We start from the raw sequence: 22,668 nt of genomic DNA on the forward strand, positions 1-22,668 counted from the left end.
TTTTCAGGTCCACACACCGACTAACTTACTAAATACTTCCCAGGTTTTCCTCCTAACTTCAGTGACAGGTCCTTACCTTGGCCAGGTCCTTACCTTGGCCAGGTCCTTACCTTGGCCAGGTCCTTGACCGTCTCTGTCTTGCCTGTTCCAGAGGGTCCGGCAGGCGCGCCCCCCAGATGGAGGCTCAAGGCCCCAGTGAGGGTCAGCCAGCATCGGTCAGTAAGCGGCGTGATGACCAGTCGAGGAGAACAGCCCAGGTACTCATAGCCATACATGAAGGAAGCCTGGGCATGGACCACGTAACACAGAGAGGTGCTGTCATACCAGACATAATGGAGCTGCCTGAAACCAACAGAACCAATGACAAAAAAATATATAAAAAGTACAAATGTTGCATCTGGAGATCTGTTTTGGTTGGCTTAATCTATAAAATTAAGTTGTTCATGTAGGTAAGTCTTGTGCAGCTCTGAAGGTTACCTAAATGATCAACAATCATCTCAAACTCAGAGAATATGACAAAACATTCTCAGAAGTCCTAGCCTGATCCTAGATATATTTGGCCTAAGAATAGGAGTTATTCTGATCATAGACAGCACAAAAAGATCTGGAACTAATCTACATAAGGCCAGGTATTTCAAGAAAAATCTATACTAGCAGTAGCAACTATGATCAAAGCTGTGACCTTCCCCACTCGAAGTCGTCCACACTGGTGATGCGGTTCTGGAGGAGATGGCTGAGGACGTCTCTGCAGTGGACCAGGATGGTGAGCAGGGCCTCTAGGGTGGCCTGCTGGTGACAGGGCAGGGGCTCGGACACCAGGTCAGCCAGCTCCTCCACATTGTGGATCACCTGCTGCTTCACCACCACCATGCTCTCCAGCTGCCTCTCACTGCTGAAGCTTTCCTGGCAGTCCTTAGTGAACATGATCTGGGTCTAGGGGACAGAGGGTGACGGAGGGGTTTTGGTAGCCTGGGTACTAGTCTGTTTCTGCTCTCTTACTAACTCCTTATGGAAATGTCATGCCAAAATGTTTGGTTTGACAATGACAGCAACGGAGTTGGCAAGAGCACAAACAGATCTGGGACCAGGCTAAAGAAGGAGACAACAGATCTGGTACCAGGCTAAAGAAGGAGACAACAGATCTGGTACCAGGCTATAGAAGGAGACAACAGATCTGGTACCAGGCTATAGAAGGAGACAACAGATCTGGGACCAGGCTATAGAAGGAGACAACAGATCTGGGACCAGGCTATAGAAGGAGACAACAGATCTGAGACCAGGCATGTGTTTAGAACACGTTGGACACAATGTAAGAAGACGGTGTGAAAAGTCTGATGGTCTCACATTTACTTTGGTCTTAAGTTTTCCTTGGCTGTTGATGTAATTTTGACAGGGTAACAGTCACTACATTCATCAGCCTAGTGAACAGGAACTAGAGGAAGACGATACACTGTTTAACACATGGTGGGGTTTTCCCAATTGTGTAGGTGGATAGTAATAAGTCCAATCATATTCCTGTTAAATCTATACATCGCAATGGTAACTTACCACGGTGAGAACGACCTGTCCGGGGTGAGAGAGGACCCATTTCTTAAAGTTCTGAGGATTCCATTCTGACACTCCTAACTTCAAGCGCCTGAAATGATTTGAAACATGATTATTGTATCAGGGTAAAAGTTCCCTTGGATATACAGTGAGGGGAAAAAAGTATTTGATCCCCTGCTGATTCTGTACGTTTGCCCACTGACAAAGAAATGATCAGTCTATCATTTTAATGGTAGGTTTATTTGAACAGTGAGAGACAGAATAACAACAAAAAAATCCAGAAAAACGCATCTCAAAAATGTTATGAATTGATTTGCAATTTAATGAGGGAAATAAGTATTTGACCCCTGATTGATTGATTGCTTCTGTGGACAGGTGTCTTTTATACAGGTAACGAGCTTAGATTAGGAGCACACTCTTAAAGAGAGGAATCAGCCCAGAACTACACGGGAGGATCTTGTCAATGATCTCAAGGCAGCTGGGACCATAGTCACCAAGAAAACAATTGGTAACACACTACGCCGTGTGAAGGACTGAAATCCTGCAGCGCCCGCAAGGTCCCCCTGCTCAAGAAAGCACATATACATGCCCGTCTGAAGTTTGCCAATGAACATCTGAATGATTCAGAGGACAACTGGGTGAAAGTGTTGTGGTCAGATGAGACCAAAATGGAGCTCTTTGGCATCAACTCAACTCACCGTGTTTGGAGGAGGAGGAATGCTGCCTATGACTCCAAGAACACCATCCCCACCGTCAAACATGGAGGTGGAAACATTATGCTTTGGGGGTGTTTTTCTGCTAAGGGGACAGGACAACTTCACCGCATCAAAGGGACGATGGACGGGGCCATGTACCGTCAAATCTTGGGTGAGAACCTCCTTCCCTCAGCCAGGGTATTGAAAATGGGTTGTGGATGGGTATTCCAGCATGCCAATGACCCAAAACACACGGCCAAGGCAACAAAGGAGTGGCTCAAGAAGAAGCACATTAAGGTCCTGGAGTGGCCTAGCCAGTCTCCAGACCTTAATCCCATAGAAAATCTGTGGAGGGAGCTGAAGGTTCGAGTTGCCAAACGTCAGCCTCGAAACCTTAATGACTTGGAGAAGATCTGCAAAGAGGAGTGGGACAAAATCCCTCCTGAGATGTGTGCAAACCTGGTGGCCAACTACAAGAAACATCTGACCTCTGTGATTGCCAACAAGGGTTTTGCCACCAAGTACTAAGTCATGTTTTGCAAAGGGGTCAAATACTTATTTCCCTCATTAAAATGCAAATCAATTTATAACATTTTTGACATGCGTTTTTCTGGATTTTTTTGTTGTTATTCTGTCTCTCACTGAAATAAACCTACCATTAAAATTATAGACTGATAATTTCTTTGTCAGTGGGCAAATGTACAAAATCAGCAGGGGATCAAATACTTTTTTCTCTCACTGTACTGTATCAACACCTTTTGAACAGGAAAGGAAAAGCTGCATGCAAAATGGTTACTGTACCTTTTCACTGTGTTGTACATCGCTGTTTCCACATTTCCCATCCATTGCTCCACTGGCCCACGTATTTGAACATTTCTAAAGAATCAAAAGAGAAGAAAGTTGTGATGGGATTCTCGGTAACAGAAAAAAAACATGAATTAAGCCTAAATGTAAATGTTTCCATTTGGTTTATTATCATGATTAGAGTATTTACTTTGGCATGGTCACAGTTTCACCCTCGGCTGAACGTATGCTTGCCACCACATGGTAAATCGTAGCATGTTCCTGGATGTCCAGGTGACGGATGTTGCTGAAGCATTTTACAAGATGAGGCTTAAAAGTGTTGTAGAGAATGGATTGAATTAAATTGATTGAATGAACATAAATATTGTTTGAAAGTTGTGAATGAAAATGTCTGAATTTTTCACAAGCTTTTACAGCCCAGCTAATCCGTCCACCACCCGGCTCGCTCAAAATCAAAATATATTTTAGATTCTTCAAAGTCGCCACGATTTGCCTTGATGACAGCTTTGCACACTCTTGGCATTCTCTCAACCAGCTGTTGAAAAACAAATGATAGTCCCACTAAGCACAAACCAGATGGGATGGAGTATTGCTGCAGAATGCTGTGGTAGCCATGCTGGTTAAGTGTGCCTTGAATTCTAAATAAATCATTGACAGCGTCACCAGCAAAGAACCCCCACACCATCACACCTCCTTCTCTATGCTTCACGGTGGGAACCACACATGCGGAGATCATCTGTTCACCTACTCTGCGTCTCACAAAGACACGGCGGTTGTAACCAAAAATCGCAAATTTGGACTCATCAGATCAAAGGACCAATTTACACTGGTCTAATGTCCATTGTTCATGTTTCTTTTCCCAAGCAAGTCTCTTCTTCTTATTGGTGTACTTTAGTTGTGGTTTCTTTGCAGCAATTCGACCATGAAGGCCTGATTCACACAGTCTCCTCTGAACAGTTGATGTTGAGATGTGTCTGTTACTTGAACTCCGTGAAGCTTTTATTTGGACTACAATCTGAGGTGCAGTTAACTCTAATGAACATATCCTCTGCAGCAGAGGTAACTCTGGGTCTTCCTTTCCTGTGGCGGTCCTCATGAGAGCCAGTTTCATCATAGCGCTTGATGGTTTTTGCGACTGCACTTGAAGAAACGTTCAAAGTTCTTGAAAATGTCCGGATTTACTGACATTCATGTCTTAAAGGAATGATGGACTGTCATTTCTCTTTGCTTATTGATGCTGTTCTTGCCATAATATGGACTTGGTCTTTTACCAAATAGGGCTATCTCCTGTATACCACCCCTACCTTGTCACAACTTAACTGATTGGCTCAAACGCATTAAGGAAAGAAATTCCACAAATTAACTTTCAACAAGGCACACCTGTTAATTGAAATGCATTCCAGGTGACTACCACATGAAGCTGGTTGAGAGAATGCGAAAGAGTGTGCAAAGCTGTCATCAAGGCAGCTGCTTATGTTATTTTTATTTTTTTAAAGAAAGTAATTTCTTCTTGGATGGTTAGCCTATACTATGAGATGGGAACCTGAATGGCGTTGGGATTTTTGCTCTGTGACAGAACATCCAGCAGTTCCTCATTGCTGAGGAAGTAGAATCTTGCAAAAACTGTTCTTTTGGATTCAAAATAATCCTGCAGAAAACGAAACAAACAGTCAAGTATTGAATAAACAGCAACTCTGAAAGTAACTAGGATAAGATAAATGTTGTGTGAGAGTTGCAAATGAAAATGTCAAAGGTTTTACAGCCCAGCTGACCCTAAAGACAGGAAATTAAGTGCATTGTCCTTTTGAGAGTCTGCTGTATCATGGGGTATGCTAGCCTGGGTTCCAGTCTGCTGTATCATGGGGTATGCTAGCCTGGGTTCCAGTCTGCTGTATCATGTGGTATGCTAGCCTGGGTGCCAGTCGGCTGTATCATGTGGTATGCTAGCCTGGGTTCCAGTCTGCTGTATATTGTGATATGCTAGCCTGGGTTCCAGTTTGTTTCTACTCATTATGGAATTGCCATGTTTGAGATGACAATGAATAACAAGGAGTTGACAAGATAGCAGAAACATTCTGACACCCAGGCACCCTAACTCCCTCCAGATAGCAGAAACAGTCTGGCACCCTAACTCCCTCCAGATAGCAGAAACATTCTGACACCCAGGCACCCTAACTCCCTCCAGATAGCAGAAACATTCTGACACCCAGGCACCCTAACTCCCTCCAGATAGCAGAAACATTCTGACACCCAGGCACCCTAACTCCCTCCAGATAGCAGAAACATTCTGACACCCAGCCACCCTAACTCCCTCCAGATAGCAGAAACATTCTGACACCCAGGCACCCTAACTCCCTCCAGATAGCAGAAACATTCTGACACCCAGGCACCCTAACTCCCTCCAGATAGCAGAAACATTCTGACACCCAGGCACCCTAACTCCCTCCAGATAGCAGAAACAGTCTGGCACCCTAACTCCCTCCAGATAGCAGAAACATTCTGACACCCAGGCACCCTAACTCCCTCCAGATAGTAGAAACAGTCTGGCACCCTAACTCCCTCCAGATAGCAGAAACATTCTGACACCCAGGCACCCTAACTCCCTCCAGATAGCAGAAACAGTCTGGCACCCTAACTCCCTCCAGATAGCAGAAACATTCTGACACCCAGGCACCCTAACTCCCTCCAGATAGCAGAAACATTCTGACACCCAGCCACCCTAACTCCCTCCAGATAGCAGAAACATTCTGACACCCAGGCACCCTAACTCCCTCCAGATAGCAGAAACAGTCTGGCACACAGGCACCCTAACTCCCTCCAGATAGCAGAAACAGTCTGGCACCCAGGCACCCTAACTCCCTCCAGATAGCAGAAACATTCTGACACCCAGGCACCCTAACTCCCTCCAGATAGCAGAAACAGTCTGGCACCCAGGCACCCTAAATCCCTCCAGATAGCAGAAGCAGTCTGGCACCCAGGCACCCTAAATCCCTCCAGATAGCAGAAACAGTCTGGCACCCAGGCACGCTAAATCCCTCCAGATAGCAGAAACAGTCTGGCACCCAGGCACGCTAAATCCCTCCAGATAGCAGAAACAGTCTGGCACCCAGGCACCCTAAATCCCTCCAGATAGCAGAAACAGTCTGGCACCCAGGCACCCTAAATCCCTCCAGATAGCAGAAACAGTCTGGCACCCAGGCACGCTAAATCCCTCCAGATAGCAGAAGCAGTCTGGCACCCAGGCACGCTAAATCCCTCCAGTACCTCCAGACATTTCTGTATTTTTTCCATGTGGACGTTGCCAGCCTGCAGCATCTCCAGGACCCCAGGGGCGGTAGCTGCTCTCAGGGCATTAGGCCTGTCATTTGTCCTCCTCATGATCTCCTTCCATGATTGATCCACCTGCAAGAACACCTTGGCCTCCGCTGGGAGCTGTCTAATAGGATGAGGTTCATTCATTTCAAGTCAGAAAAGTACATATTTTGGATTACATTCAATCACTTTTTTGGTACTGTGAGTCTTCTTAAAAACGTGATTTTTCCGTGTTTTATATATACACTATTTCCACACTATGAAGTTGGAATAATACTGTGAAATAATGATAATGCCCTGTAAAAGCTGTTTGATAAGACCGGCTGAAATTTCAGCCTGTTTTGTTGGCTTGGAGTTTTTGCCTGCCTGTTGACATCACCATGCAGTAAATGAGTTAATAGACCAATAAGAAAGAGTTCCAGCCCCCCCCACCCCCCACTCAGACCACTCACAGAAATTGCCCTTTGCTAAGAAGCTATTTGTGTTTATTTTTGACCATTTTAATTAAAAATAATCACAGTAAGGTACCTAATTGTTACCCAGAAATTATTAGATATTGAGATAAAAACGGCTCCATTGGACCATAAACCTACTCCAGGTAGATATCTACCCCATATTATACCAGATGATATGACTACATGTGCAAGGTCTGTCTTTAAAATGCTGTCAAAAGAACAATTCCCAAAATCATCAACCAGAAGCCTATGTAATAATTAAAAATATACTGAACAAAAATATAAATGCAACATGTAAAGTGTTGGTCCCATGTTTCACGAGCTGAAATAAATGATCAGTGAAATGTTCCATACGCACAAAAAAATTATTGATCTCAAATTTTGTGCAGAAATGTGTTTACATCTCTGTTAGTGAGCATTTCTCCTTTGCCAAGATAATCCATCCACCTGACAGGTGTGGCATAACAACAAGCTGATTAAACAGCATGATCATTACACAGGTGCCCCTTGTGCTGGGGACAATACAAGGCCAATAAGATGTGCAGTTTTGTCACACAACACAATGTCTCAAGTTCTTATGGGGCGTGTAATTGACATGCTAACTGCAGGAATGTCCACCAGAGCTGTTGCAAGAGAATTTAATGTTAATTTCTCTACCATAAGCCGCCTCCAACATCGTTTTAGATCATTTGGCAGTACGTCCAACCGCCTTCACAACCACAGACCATAGACCATGTGTAATCACGCCAGACCAGGACCTCCACATCCAGCTTCGTCACCTGTAGTATCTCCTGAGGCCAACCACCAGGACAGCTGATGAAACTGAGGAGTATTTCTGGCTATAATAAAACCCTTTTGTGGGGAAAAACTCTGATTGGCTGGGCCAGTGGATGGGCCTATGCCCCCCCAGGCCCAACCATGGCTGTGCCCCTGCTCAGTCATGTGAAATCCATAGATTAGGGCCTAATGAATTTATGTACTTATATTTCACTGATTTCTTCATATGAACTGTAACTCAGTAAAATCGTTGAAATTGTTGCATGTTGTGTTTATATTTTTGTTCAGTATAGATGAATTGTCAGCAGCAGATGAAACACGTAGACAAGACAACACAATAAACAATACAAACCAAAGTGCCATGACACACACCTCATCCGTTAATACAACACACACAGGTTAATAAGCGTCATACACAATGTAAAACTAAAATAGCTGCCTTGCCTCTGAATCCCTCCAGCAGAGAAGATAGGCTCCAGGTAGAGCCATCTCTTCTGACACATGACCCACTCCTCCAGAGTATGAGAGAACTGGTTCAGCTTCCTCTCCCATTCATCTATCAGATACTAAACAAGAGAGAGATCACATTGTCATCACACACAATAATACTAAGCCTGGTCCCAGGTCTGTTTGTTCTGTCTTGCCAACTCCTATGGTCATTGTTACGCAGTGTGGTATGACAATGTCCATAGGAGTTGGCAAGACAGAACACACAGTTCTGGGACCAGGCTAACAAATACCACCTTGTCCCCCAACAACTGACAAAACTACAAGATTCAGAGAACTTAACTTATTTCTCTTCTTGAAATAACAGAGTGATTCCATTATGTACAAATATTATATTTCTCAAATTCTGCATAAATGGGTTTTATTTATATATTTTGATTTCATCTTTATTTAACCATTATTTAACCTTTATTTAACTAGGCAAGTCAGTTAAGAACAAACTCATATTTACAATGACGGCCTACCCCAGACAAACCCTAACCCGGACGACGCTGGGCCAATTGTGCGCCGCCCTATGGGACTCCCAATCACAGCCGGTTGTGATACAGCCTGGAATTGAACCAGGTCTGTAGTGAAGCCTCTAGCACTGAGATGCAGTGCCTTAGACCGGTGCATCACTTGGGAGTCCATTCGGGGTTTGAAGCGAAAGACGCATTTCTAGAATCTATGACATGAAAAGGGGCAATATTTATTCAAATCATGTTATTTTTAACGAATCATCACGTCTCTCCGGTCAGATCTGAATGACACCTGACCTTGATAGGCTCAGCGTAGCGGGATGCCTTGATGCTCATGATAGTGGTCTGACTCTCTTCCAGCTGTGCCATGACGTCGTCTGCCGAGGCGATGATTTTCACCGTGGATGTGTCAGACTGGTGGGTGATCAGACGGAAATCTGTGCTCCTCCACAGGTCAATCACTTTGTACAGGATGCTCTCTAAAGTGGCCTCATTGGTGGCAGTAGTGGAGATGTCCCCTATTGAACCACTTTGCTGAAGAATCTGCATACATGTCACAGAGGGAAATCTAGAATTTAATTTTAGGTTCAGATTATAGTAATTTAGTAAATGCTCTTATCCTGAGCCACTTACAAATAGTGGATTCAACTAAAGTAGGTTAAAAAAAAACATATAACGATCGCAATGTTAGAACTTAGAAATGGCCCTGAACGTGATTTCTGAACATTTTTCCAGAAATTCGTAGAAAAGCAAGGTAGATATTTCATTGCTACCATGCCCTACCTTTATGTCTAATAGGTTTCCAAGGGTGAAGTTATCCTCTTTGGTGAAGAATCGTCCGATATAGCTCTGGATGTCTTCCCAGTGTCTCTGACGGAGATAAGGGTTTCTGAGAGCCACGATGATGGGTAGACAAAGCTTGAAGTCCATCACCTTCTGCTTCAGAATGGGAACTATGTTGTTTTCAGGTAAACCTGAATGACAAAGAAAACAACGTTTATCAGTTGTTTCACATAAATTAATTCCTTTACATTCACACCATCATTTAACACACCAACACTTGTGATAACAGAGAACCATCTGACATGGTGGTGAATCCCAACAATAATGATCCTAAAATATCACTCTGAGACCTTTCTCTAACATGTAGATGGTCTGTGTAAAGCGGCTGACATCATTTTGCAGATCATCCACATTGAGCAGCTCGAAGGTGGTGGCTCTCCAACGGCTGTACTGTTTATCCCATTCCTTCTGCATCCCCCAGAGCATCTTCCTCAGCGTCAGGGCACAGTCCACCTCAGACAGCTCTGCCTCCACTTCGGCAGCGTTAGAACCACGGCCCTGCTTCATGCGGACCACAGTAGAGATCTTCTTCATTGAAAAAGAGTTTCTCAGGAGCTCTCCATAGCAAGTGTAGCTGTATGCCTTATTGGAGTAGATGGCCACCTCCTCTGAGAGAGCCTGGAGGATCTCATTGGCCACTTTGGGAGACGTATAGGAGCAAAGCAGGATGGGATTGTTCACCTGAGAAATAAGAAATTTGTGACATCTTTAAGCCTGGTCCTACATCTGTTGTCCGGCCATTGGCAGTACGAACAGGTGTGAGACCAGGCTAGGCAGCTTTGTCAGGAAGAGGAAATCATAGATACACACATGTTAAAACACAATCAAGAATAATGACTCTTATTGAGTATTAAGGAGGGAGAAAAGCACAACAACCGCTAAAAGATCAACCGTACCTTCATTTTAACCAGAACAAGCTCAAATCTGAGTTGATTTAAGTGTTTGCCCAGATCAACGCTGAACTTGAAGATGTTGTCATCCCTCTTGGTTTCACAGATCATGACAGCGGATTTGAGATGCTGGAAGCTGGGGACGAGGTGCTGGTACAAAGCCAGCTCCTCAGGAGAGATAGTGATCTGGTACTCTTTAGCCATACTATAGAGCTGGATGAGGAACTGATACTGTCTTTCCAGAGTTGGAATCTGCACAGATATCCGACTCAGGAAGGTCAGATGCTCAACAAACTCTTCCACTGTAAAAATGTCTTTATCCAGCTTTTTAAGCGCTCCTCTGATCACCTGATTGAACAGATGGAGAGGAAAGTATAACCGAAAAGTAGTACCGGTCAAAGCGCTCCTCAACGCATTTACAATAACTTCAAAATATGAATAGCCTGAACATGAATTATGCATGAAGTCTAAAGTTTACTTCATGACTGTAGGTAGAGTATCTGGTATTTAGACGCGCTTAAACATCAACACTAACAAAAACTATGGTATACTAATGTACTATTTAACAAACCTCCATCAGTTCCAGGTTCTTCTTCTTTACAATGGAGGGGAGCATGGAGTGAATGGTAAAGATGAGAGCCTCTGGGTAGAGCAGGCAGTTTGACTGGTACTGGTGACATCTGACCAGGATCATGTTGACACGGGTCTCAGTCTCTATCCTTTTCATCAGCCTGATGCTCTCTGTGTGCACCGCCAAGATGGCCTTGATATCCTGGGGAGACCATTTCTCCCCGGCCAAGAACCCATCCATGTCAGTCAACATGGCTGTCTCCACCATATCACAGAACTTGTCTAGCCTCTGACAGTGCTTCTCCACTTCCTGCATCCCTCGCTGGACGGTACTGAGGATGTCCGACAGCTAGAAATCAACAAACACATCAGATGTGTATCATCTGTATCAAGGTCTATGTCATATGTCAACAAACCATATTTAGAATATAGAAAAACATGTCAAACTAGTAATAGGTAAGTGACAAACAACTACACTTCTATGGAAAATACCTCTTCAAAAATAATCTCAATTAATCCCACAGTGACCCCCACAGTGACCCTCCCTCCCCCAGCACTTTTTATTTTAAATTATACAATAACTATGAAGTAAAAGTCAAAGACTTGTGAGAAAATTACAAAGGGTCAAAGATCATACCCCCCATAAATGCTAACCTCCCCTTTTATTGTAATGGTGAGAGGTTAGCATGTCTTGGGGCTATGATATTTGGCCTGTAACTTTCTTATCATTATTCACGATTCATTCAGGACTATCCATAATCATGGTAGCATCCACATTAATGTAGAAATGTTAACTCCAAAATTACTCCAAAATTACACAATAAAATAGTATCATTCATTTCTATCGGGCACAAAATAATCTGAAACGCAACCAAAAACAAACAGCAAATGCATCCAAGAAGTTGTACAGTCACAAGCTTAACGAAGCCATTGCGTAGGAATATGGGGCCAAATACTTCACTTTTTACTACTTTTATAAACATAAGTGAATTTATCCCAATACTTTTGGTGTTGTGAAGAGGACACGACAGTGTCTCTTTCCCCTCCAGGTGGCTAAAAAGATTTGGCATGGGCCGTCAAATCCTCAAAAAGTTCTACAGCTGCACCATTGAGAGCATTTTGACTGGCTGCATCACCGCTTGGTACAGCAGCCGCAAGGCACCTGACTGTAAGGCTCTCCAGAGAATGGTGAGTACGGCCCAGTACATCACTGGGGCAGAGCTCCCTGCCATCCAGGACCTCTGCGTCAGAGGAATTTTATTTTATTGAACCTTTATTTAACTAGGCAAGTCAGTTAAGAACAAATTGTTATTTACAACAGCCGGCCTACCACGGCCAAACCCGGACGATGCTGGGCCAATAGTGTGCCGCCCTATCACGGCCGGTTGTGATACAGCTTGGAATCGAACCAGGGTCTGTAATGACGCCTCTAGCACTGAGATGCAGTGCCTTAGACCACTGCGCCACTCAGGAGCCCAACAAATTGTCAAAGACTCCAGTCACTCAAGCCAAACTGTACCAGTGCACCAAGTCGGGAACCAACAGGACCCTGAACAGCTTCCACCCCCAAGCCATAAGACTTCTAAACCAGGCTGCTAAATAGTTCATCAAATGGCTACCGGGACTACCTGCATTGACACTTTTTTGAACAAACTCTCTTGCACTGACTCTATGCACACACACACACTGGTCTCTACCCAAACACTCGCACATACTTACACGCTGACATCCCAACACACACATACACACTACTGTACATATATCCACACACACATAACATGCGCACACATGCTTACTGATGACACTCACACACTCACCATATACACTGCTGTTACTGCTCCACATACGCTGCTGCTGCTACAGATCAATCTATTATCTATCCTGTTGCCTAGCCACTTTATCCCTACCTACCTACAGTATGCAGTGCATTTGGAAAGTATTCAGACCCCTTGACTTTTTACACATTTTCTTACGTTACAGCCTTATTCTAAAATTGATGAGGGGAAATTTTTTTTTTAATCAATCTACACACAATACAACATAATGACAAAGCAAAAACAGGTTTTTATAATACATTTTTGCAAATTTATTGCAAATAAAAAACTGAAATATGACATTTACATACTCCAAGTGTTTAGACCCTTTACTCAGTACATTGTTGAAGCACCTTTGGCAGCAATTACAGCCTCGAGTCTTCTTGGGTATGACGCTACAAGCTTGGCACACCTGTATTTGGGGAGTTTCTCCCATTCTTCTCTGAAGATCCTCTCAAGCTCTGTCAGGTTGGATGGGGAGTGTCGCTGAACAGCTATTTTCAGGTCTCTCCGGAGATGTTCAATCGGGTTCAAGTCCGGGCTCTGGCTGGGCCACTCAAGGACATTCAGAGACTTGTCCCGAAGCCACTTCTGCGTTGTCTTGGCTGTGTGCTTAGGGTCATTGTCCTGCTGGAAGGTGAACCTTTGCTCCAGTCTGAGGTCCTGAGGGCTCTGGAGCAGGTTTTCCTCAAGAATCTTTCTGTACTTCATCGTTCATTTTTCCCTCGATACTGACTAGTCTCCCAGTCCCTGACGCTGAAAAACATCCCCACAGCATGATGCTGCCACCACCATGCTTCACCATAGGGATGGTGCCAGTTTTTCTCCAGACGTGACACTTGGCATTCAGGCCGAAGAGTTTAATCTTTGATTTTATCAGACCAGAGAATGTTGTTTTTCATGGTCTGAGAGTCCTTTAGGTGCCTTTTGGCAAATTCCAAACAGGCTGTCATGTGCCTTTTACTGAGGAGTGGCTTCCGTCAGGCCACTCTAACAAAGGCCTGATTGGTGGAGTGCTGCAGAGATGGTTGTCCTTCTGGAAGGTTCTCCCATCTCCACAGAGGAACTCTGGAGCTCTGTGGGTGACCATCGGGTTCTTGGTCATATTGCACACAGGATGCATGTTTTGGATTTTTTTTTTGTATTCTGTAGAGGTTTCCTTCTCTTCACTCTGTCAATTAGGTTAGTATTATGGAGTAACTACAATGTTGTTGATCCATCCTCAGTTTTCTCCTATCACAGCCATTAAACTCTAACTATTTTAAAGTCATTGGCCTGAGCGGTTTCTTTCCTCTCCGACAACTGAGTTAGGAAGGACGCCTGTATCTTAGTAGTGACCGGGTGTATTGATACACCATCCAATGTGTAATTAATAACTTCCCCATGCTCATAGGGACATTTAATGTCTGCTTTTTTTTTACCCATCTACCAATCGATGCCCTTATTTGCGAGGCATTAGAAAACCTCCCTGGTCTTTGTGGTTGAATCTGTGTTTGAAATTCACTGCTCGACTGATGGACCTTACAGATAATTGTATGTGTGGGGGTACAGAGATGAGGTAGTATTATTGCACACAAGTCCATGCAATTTATTATGTGTCTTGTTAAGCACATTTTAATCCTGAATTTATTTAAGCGTTCCATAACTAATGGTTTGAATACTTACTGACTCAGCTTTTCAGCTTTTCTTTTTTAATTAATTTGTAAAAATATAATTCTACTTTTTTTTATTATTATAATAAAAAAAATGTACCTTTTAACTAGGCAAGTCAGTTAAGAACAAATTCTTATTTTCAATGACGGCCTAGGAACAGGCTATCACATTTTCACCTTGTCAGATTTTGCATCAGCTCGGGGATTCGATCTTGCAACCTCTCGGTTACTAGTCCAACGCTCTAACCACTAGGCTACCTGCAGCCACAAATTTGACATGATGGGATATTGTGTGTAGGCTGGTTACACAAAGTCTAAATATTATCCATTTTAAATTCAGGGTGTAACTCAACAAAATTTAGAAAAAGTCAAGGGGTGTGAATACTTTCTGAAGGCACTGTAAGTATGCATTTCACTGTTAGTCTACACCTGTTATTTATAAAATATGTGACAAATACATTTTGATTTCATATGTTGTGGTCCTCCCACTACAACTGGGGAAAACATGCAGTTTATTAGGCTACAGATGAAATAAGTTACGATGAACATCACAGGGTGGTGAAAGTTGATGAGCTTAATGCTGCTTTCCAATAAATATAGAGGGTCTTATTCTGATCGATGCTTGGCTGCCGTTTGACAAATAGAGCGCACGTTCCAAGACCAGAGTGGGCACTTTTGCTATATAACGCAACAGTTTTTGTGACAAAACCATCAGTAAAGTTGAAAAGGCGATGGAAACCCATTTAACTTGTATTTTTTATTCGGTACATGGGAATTTAACAGCAAGTGTTATTTTTATGTATATTATGTAATCACGCACAGCTTTTTATCCGCAACAAGTCAATTTGATGGAAACACATCTCTGGTGGGAAAATGTGCATATTGTTTTTATGCAGATGATTTCTTTTGGAATGAAAATCTGTTGCCAATTGGATGGAAACCTAACTGTGATATGTGGTTGTCGTACCTAGCTACCTTAAATTAGGGTGACCATATTTTAGTTTTCAAAAAAGAGGACATGTCCGGGAAAAAGAGGACGTATGGTCACCCTAGTGTTGTGGAATGCAACTTCTGTTTTACCTGCTCTCACAAAATAGTCAGTTAAATTTACCTGACGAACTCTCTCCTTTAGCTGCAATTTTGTGTTTTACGGAGCTTATGTGGGCTTCTAGGTCGCTAGCACCTTTTTTTGACACTGACACGTACGTGCCAGCTTTGCAGGTCATGCATTCTCCTTCACACGAACCCCGACCAAGACGAAAACACGGGAATTATCTCTGTAAATCGTCTGTGAATTTACATTTGCGTTTGGCCATTTTTACGCTGTTCTGGAGCCATGTGCCACTGTTGACAAGCAAGCTGTTGCTCTGTCTCTTGGCTGTTGCCATGGTGAGGGTAATGATTGAGATGCAGTTTGACCAATGTTTGCGTAGGCCCTACATGACCCACCAATGGTGGCGTGTGAGAAGGCGGGACCTAAAGAGAAAGGTCAAAGCAATGCAAAACCCCAAAAACGCACACAATGAATGGCGACTATAGAAAGCAAAAGCCGAATCCCGGACATTTTGGGCGATTTAGAAATCCCGGCCGGACGCATTTTTTCAGGTCCAAAAAGAGGACATGTCCGGGAAAAAGAGGACGTATGGTCACCCTACTTAAATACACTAACTGTGTAAGTCTCTCTGGATAAGACCATCTGCTAAGAGCATGTAACTGAGAACAGCTCCGCCTCCGACGCGTATAACACATGATTAGATGATGCTGGTGTGATAGTGTGACATGCCATACAGGTGATGTGTACGTGTGAGATGTGTATACGTGTCACTGTGAGTGCTGTATAGTTACGTACATCAGATTGGAAAGCGGGATCTGTCCCCAGTAACAGCTCCAGCTCAGGCCATGGTCGGAGGTGTTGGTCTCTTTCCTTCTCCAGCTCCTCGTCAACAGACAGTTTCAGATCAAACACAGGAGGCGAGTGCAAATCCAGGAGGTTAGGGTCTTGGTTGAAGGATGTCTGTTTGGCTGAGTGAAATCAATGTAATTAATATATAGGGCAAATGTGTAACTGTAAAACAGTGAGGGATAATTGTTACAATCCAGTGCTTATTTCATTTCTGTAGATTACTAATTATTCATGGATGTGTCACAAATGGCACCTTATTCCCTATACAGTGCCAGTCAAAAGTTTGGACACACCTACTCATTCAAGGGTTTTCTTTATTTTTACTATTTTCTACATTGTAGAACAATAGTGAAGCCATCAAAACTATGAAATAACACATATGGAATCATGGTGTCACCAAATACAGTGTTAAACAAATCAAATTATATTTTATATTTGAGATTCTTCAAAGTAGCCACCCTTTGCCTTGATGACAGCTTTGCACACTCTTGGCATTCTCTCAACCAGCTTCACCTGGAATGCTTTTCTAACAGTCTTGAAGGAGTTCCCAAATATGCTGAGCACTTGTTGGCTCCTTTTCCTTCACTCTGCGGTACAACTCATCCCAAAACATCTCAATTGTGGAGGACAGGTCATCTGATGCATCACTCCATCACTCTCCTTCTTGGTCAAATAGCCCTTACACAGCCTGGAGGTGTGTTGGGTCGTTGTCCTGTTGAAAAACAAATGATAGTCCCACTAAGCGCAAACCAAATGGGATGGCGTATCGCTGCAGAATGCTGTGGTAGCCATGCTGGTTAAGTGTGCCTTGAATTATAAATAAATCACTGACAGTGTCACCAGCAAAGCACCCCCACACATCACACCTCCCCCTCCATGCTTCACGGTGGGAACCACACATTCCGAGATCATCCGTTCACCTACTCTGTGTTTCACAAAGACACGGTGGTTGAAACAAAAAATGTGCAACTTTGGACTCATCAGGCCAAAGGACAGATTTCCACCGGTCTAATGTCCATTGTTCGTGTTTCTTGGCCCAAGCAAGTCTCTTCTTCTTATTGGTATACTTTAGTAGTGGTTTCTTTGCAGCAATTCGACCACGAAGGTCTGATTCACGCATTCTCCTCGGAACAGTTGATGTTGAGATGTGTGTGTTACTTGAGCTCTGTGAAGGATTTATTTGGGGTGAAATTTCTGAGGCTGGTAACTCTAATGAGCTTATCCTCTGCAGCAGAGGTAACTCTGGGTCTTCCTTTCCTGTGGCGGCCCTCATGAGAGCCAGTTGCATTATAGCGCTTGATGGTTTTTGCGACTGCACTTGAAGGAACTTTCAAAGTTCTTGAAATTTTCCAGATTGACTGACCTTCATGTCTTAAAGTAATGATGGACTGTCATTTCTCTTTGCTTATTTGAGCTGTTCTTGCCATAATATGGACTTGGTCTTTTACCAAATAGGGCTATCTTCTGTATACCACCCCTCCTGTACCTTGTCACAACACAACTGATTGGCTCAAACGCATTAAGAAGGAAAGAAATTCCACAAATTAATGTTTAACAAGGCATTAACTGTTCATTGAAATGCATTCCTGGTAACTACCTCGTGAAGCTGGTTGAGAGAATGCCAAGAGTGTGCAAAACTGTCAAGGCAAAGGGTGGCTACTTTGAAGAATGTGAAATATAAAATATATTTTGATGTGTTTAACACTTTTTTGGTTACTACACTTTTCATAGTTTTGATGTCTTCACTATTATTCTACAATGTAGAAAATAGTACAAATTAAGAAAAACCCTGGAATGAGTAGGTGTGTCCAAACTTTGACTGGTACTGTATGTAAATAAGGTATTTCAGTTTTTTATAACTTTGCAGAAATTTCTAAAAAACTGTTTTCGCTTTGTCCTTATGGGGTATTGTGATGTCATTATGGGGTATTGTGTGTAGATTGATGAGTAAAAAAAAGCATTTTAGAATAAGACTGTAACGTAACAAAATGTGGAAAAAGTCAAGGGGTCTAAATACTTTCCGAAGGCACTGTATGCTGCATGTAGGGAATAGTGTGCCATCTGGGACACAGTCCATTACCGTCTGGCAAAGCTCTGCACTTTAAAACAGCATAATACTTATGAACCTACAGTATTTACAAGACAACAAGGCTGTGAATTGAAATCTTTAGAGAATGTCTTACCAATGACTTGTTGAAATCCCTGTAGCACCTGTTGAATGTGCAGTGTGAAGTCATCAAGGCAGGGATCGATGGTTAGCTTCACTCGTCTGCTGGGCGAACTAGGACAAGGAAAACAACAACATCTGTGTAATATAATCACTTCACTGACAGCTGACTGACAGATTAGCAGAAAAACACTAGCTGATATTTGTGAAATTCATACATTTTTCTAATAGAGGAACATGGAGCGATACAGTTTATTGTAATATATAAGTGAAGTCATACCGCCGTGGAGTCTCCTCACGGGAAACCTCTTTATCCTTCTCCGTATCTAGGTTGAGAAAACACTAAGCTTCAGCAGACATTTAAGTTGAACACCTTAGCTCAAAGAGTTAATATCTATTTTAGCTGTTTTTTTTACTATAAATGGGATTCACCTTCAGAGTGGAGCTCTGTTGTGGCTGTCCCTTTGGCTGAGACATCATCTGTCATTGGCTGGTTCACAGGTGTGACTGTAAGCAGGACGTTCACTTCAAATACAGCCTGGATCTCTTCTTTAGGCTCCTCCTTTTTAAAATCTGGTAGCATCTAGAAATGTAATCTTAGTTAACCCAGAACTAAAGTCTGTCCATGAGAGATTACTAGAAAATGTGATACTTCAAGTCAATTTAGTATTACAAGTGAAGCATTGTTTAGTCATGTTTACATGTTTCTGACCACATTGGCACAATAGATAAAAGCTGATCTACCTTGTTAACAAGCTGTGGTTGGCCTTGGCTGTGTGAATAAAGTTTATGCGCCGCATTACGAACTGTTGGCTCTTTGATAATATTTATATAAGGTCCACTTGCATCCATCCTTGCCATTTTTCTAGCGAATACACAAGCAAATATTTCAACATCGCAAGCATGCTAATTAAACTCATTGACAAATGCCATAACCTTACTATATTTCCCTTAAAAACCACTTACTTTGTCTTTTGTCTTCTCTCGTTCACTCCATTAGTGTTAGAGGACTCTCGGAGGAACAACAGAAGGAGTTGAACTGCAGATCTGACCAAGACACAGAGCATCTCTTCAAACATTCTGTCTATCATGTTGAGGAAGTGGCTGAAGCGACACAGGAGCATCCTCCACTCAGCCACCTCAGCATACAGCGGCCTGTTGGTCGACTGAGAGGACAGAGGAAGGAACAGTCTCTCTGCACCCTGGACCTCTGCTGCCTGACAAGAAAAAAGACAGTACAATGATATACTGAATATATCTTATTCAATATAAAATGTCTCAGAATAGGAGTGCTGATCTGGGATTAGTTTAGCCTTTTAGATCATATTGACTATTATAAACTGGGTGGTTCGAGCCCTGAATGCTGATTGGCTGACAGCCGTGGTATATCAGACCGTATACCATGGGTATGACAAAACATTCATTTTTATTGCTCTAATTAAGTTGGTAACCAGTTTATAATAGCAATAAGGCACCTTGGGATTTGCGGTATATTGCCAATATACCACGGCTAAGGGCTGTATCCAGGCACTCCGCGTTGCATTGTGCCTAAGAACAGCCTTTAGAACGTGGTGTACTGGCCATATACCACACCCCCTCGTGCCTTATTGCATAAAATATTCCATGGATCTGATCCTATATCAGCACTCCGCCTCTGAGGTTCTTTATGAATTAGGGCTCAGATCTGTTTGTGTTGTCATGCCAACACCTATGGTTGTTGTCATGCCAAACATCAAAACCAGGGTAGATCAGCAGAGGATAGTGACAGATGTTTTTTCAGGACTCTTAAATGACATGTCCTCGTAACAATCTAAAGGACTAATACAGTGTACCTTCAGACAAGCTGCGCGAATCAAAGTGGCAACTTTGTGGTGAAGGCAGTGAAGTTGTCTCAGTGCTACAGCACATTGTTGGGTCTGGGCCTCACAGAATCCTATCAAGGAGTATGTGGTGGATTTATCCAACTAGGTAGAATAAACAAAACCATGTTATTAGAAAGGAGTTGAAAACAAGATAGTTATCCAAAAAGACATGGTCCTACCTTTGTTAAAACAATGGCACCGTCAGAATCCCCATATCTTGTCTTGTCACTGGCCATCTCAAAAAGTCCTTTGATTTCAACCAGACATCTCAAGAAGATGTCATCAGTAAAAAAAAGACCTTTGGATAATATTTCCCTAAAAAAAAAGTAGATTACAAAAAATGTATTTCAAAAGCTCTTAAATTCTATTTGGAAGGTATTTAATAGTGTGAAGACAAAGAAAAGCAGAACAAGAAGAAGACAGGCAACACTGGCCGTACGGAGATTTATAATAAGACAAATGAAATATCATGTGACACGTAATATTTGATTAACACTCACTTAGCTTTTTTGGTCTTTGAGTGGCATACTGTGACCTTCCAGATTGTAAATGCCTTCCAAATTCTACAGAGAGCAAAAAGTTCATTGTAAAACTGGATTACAGTATTTTACGGTATTATATCATACTTTCCACATACACATATCAGATACACACTTTTCATCATCCTTCTTTTATGAATAACCATACAAACCTGAATTTTGCAAACAATGGCAACTTGAAGATTTTGAAAAACAGTTCTCGTTCAGAAAGCCAGTCTATCACAGACATGATTTCACCACTTCTGTCCTCCAAAACAGACACCTATAAAATAAAACCGAGTGAGGTGGACTCTTTGGGATGGTTTCCTGGACACAGATTAAGCCTAGTCTTGGACTAAAATGAAAAACATGTTGAAGAATCTCCATTGAACATGCCAGGGCTCATATCCCCAAAAAACGTAGGAGAGCTGATCTAGGATCACTTTCATTGGTTAGATTATAAATCATAGGATTAGATGGATAGATCCTAGATCTGCACTTTTGCTTTGAGATGCTTTGTGGATACAGGCCCAGGACTAGGCTTTACTTGTGTTCTGGGAAACCTGCCCATAAAATAGGAGTAAATTATGTGTGTGTCCCAAATAGTAACAAAAGCCATATATAGTACACTACTTGTGTCCCTTGTCAAAAGTTGTGCACTATACAGAGAATAGCAATCTATGGGTGCGTTCGTAAATTCAATCTGGAGTGCCAGAGTGCGCTCTGTGCGTTCATTAATTAAATCTGGAGTGCCAGAGTGCGCTCTGTGCATTCGTTAATTCAATCTGGAGTGTCAGAGTGCGCTCTGTGCATTCGTTAATTCAATCTGGAGTGCCAGAGTGCGCTCTGTGCGTTCGTTAATTCAATCTGGAGTGTCAGAGTGTGCTCTGTGCATTCGTTAATTCAATCTGGAGTGTCAGAGTGCGCTCTGTGCATTCGTTAACTCAATCTGGAGTGTCAGAGTGTGCTCTGTGCATTCGTTAATTCAATCTGGAGTGTCAGAGTGCGCTCTGTGCGTTCGTTAATTCAACCTGGAGTGCCAGAGTGTGCTCTGTGCGTTCATGAATTCAGAGCGTTGTCAGATTGTCCCTTCGTAAATTCAGAGCGTTGTCAGATTGTCCGTTCGTAAATTCAGAGCTTTGTTAGATTGTCCCTTCGCAAATTCAGAGCGTTGTCAGATTGTCCGTTGGTAAATTCAGAGCGTTTCGCTCTCCGATCGTTCAGAGCGCACACTGGAAGCTCTGGCCGAGGAGTAGGGTTGATCCGAACGTTCTGTCCTCACAACGGCAGTCAAGCACCCAAGCTAACTGGCTAACGTTGGCTAGCTTGCTAGCTACTTCCAGACACAAATGCGAGAAAAATCTCACTCTGACCATTTTACTCGCCCTAGCAGAGCTGGTTAAGCTATTTTCATGTTATCCAGAGCGTTGGTGACAGGAACTGTTCTGCTGGCAACATTTTAATTACACTTTTTTGCCGACGTTTACTGACACCGGCCATATTCAACGGGTGTTGAGTGTTCGTAAATTCATCCGTTATTCTGCTCTCTGGTACACTCAGACGATAGTGCTCTGAAATCAGAGTAGATAGCCAGAGTGAATTTACTAACGCACCCTATGTATTTTCAACCAACGTTTAATAATTCAACGGTGAACTAGTTGAACTGACCTTGAATATGCATGAAGCGCTAACGGTCCAGTACTGACAGCTCTGTTTAGCTGTCTGGACAGAAACCACCTGAAGATCATAGGGGTTGGGCTGGATCTTGAGGTCACCTCTGTTCCTCATCAGACAGTACACATACTCTCCAGGATCCTTTTTAGTCTCCTCAGGGATTTCCTGCACAACATCCATAAGGAAGTTAGATATGCATTGATTAAAATATTATGTATTGAT

General features: G+C 42.8%; 1 protein-coding gene across 3 annotated transcripts in view; it reads right to left on the reverse strand.

Annotated features, from left to right (window-relative positions):
• LOC115161975 (dynein heavy chain 6, axonemal) overlaps positions 1-22,668 on the reverse strand; it is a 64,901-nt gene that overhangs the window by 36,468 nt on the left and 5,765 nt on the right. Inside the window, exons 6-29 of one of the 3 annotated variants that reach the window (XM_029712835.1) lie at positions 22,441-22,611; positions 20,946-21,055; positions 20,755-20,817; positions 20,434-20,569; positions 20,225-20,356; positions 19,359-19,609; positions 19,137-19,257; positions 18,825-18,975; positions 18,673-18,718; positions 18,409-18,506; positions 16,172-16,344; positions 10,858-11,205; positions 10,293-10,634; positions 9,687-10,077; positions 9,337-9,527; positions 8,851-9,096; positions 8,033-8,154; positions 6,309-6,480; positions 4,588-4,692; positions 3,235-3,353; positions 3,042-3,116; positions 1,549-1,636; positions 683-933; positions 111-342 (exon numbers count right to left, since the gene is read on the reverse strand). In XM_029712835.1, coding sequence (XP_029568695.1) covers positions 111-342; positions 683-933; positions 1,549-1,636; positions 3,042-3,116; positions 3,235-3,353; positions 4,588-4,692; positions 6,309-6,480; positions 8,033-8,154; positions 8,851-9,096; positions 9,337-9,527; positions 9,687-10,077; positions 10,293-10,634; positions 10,858-11,205; positions 16,172-16,344; positions 18,409-18,506; positions 18,673-18,718; positions 18,825-18,975; positions 19,137-19,257; positions 19,359-19,609; positions 20,225-20,356; positions 20,434-20,569; positions 20,755-20,817; positions 20,946-21,055; positions 22,441-22,611 — 4,134 coding nt within the window. Of the gene's footprint in view, positions 1-110; positions 343-682; positions 934-1,548; positions 1,637-3,041; positions 3,117-3,234; positions 3,354-4,587; positions 4,693-6,308; positions 6,481-8,032; positions 8,155-8,850; positions 9,097-9,336; positions 9,528-9,686; positions 10,078-10,292; positions 10,635-10,857; positions 11,206-16,171; positions 16,345-18,408; positions 18,507-18,672; positions 18,719-18,824; positions 18,976-19,136; positions 19,258-19,358; positions 19,610-20,224; positions 20,357-20,433; positions 20,570-20,754; positions 20,818-20,945; positions 21,056-22,440; positions 22,612-22,668 lie in introns of those variants that run through there. The other 2 variants (XM_029712836.1, XM_029712837.1) reach the window with 2 other exon arrangements.

The sequence above is a fragment of the Salmo trutta genome, chromosome 25 (assembly GCF_901001165.1).
Source record: "Salmo trutta chromosome 25, fSalTru1.1, whole genome shotgun sequence".
In the NCBI taxonomy this organism is placed as follows: domain Eukaryota; kingdom Metazoa; phylum Chordata; class Actinopteri; order Salmoniformes; family Salmonidae; genus Salmo; species Salmo trutta.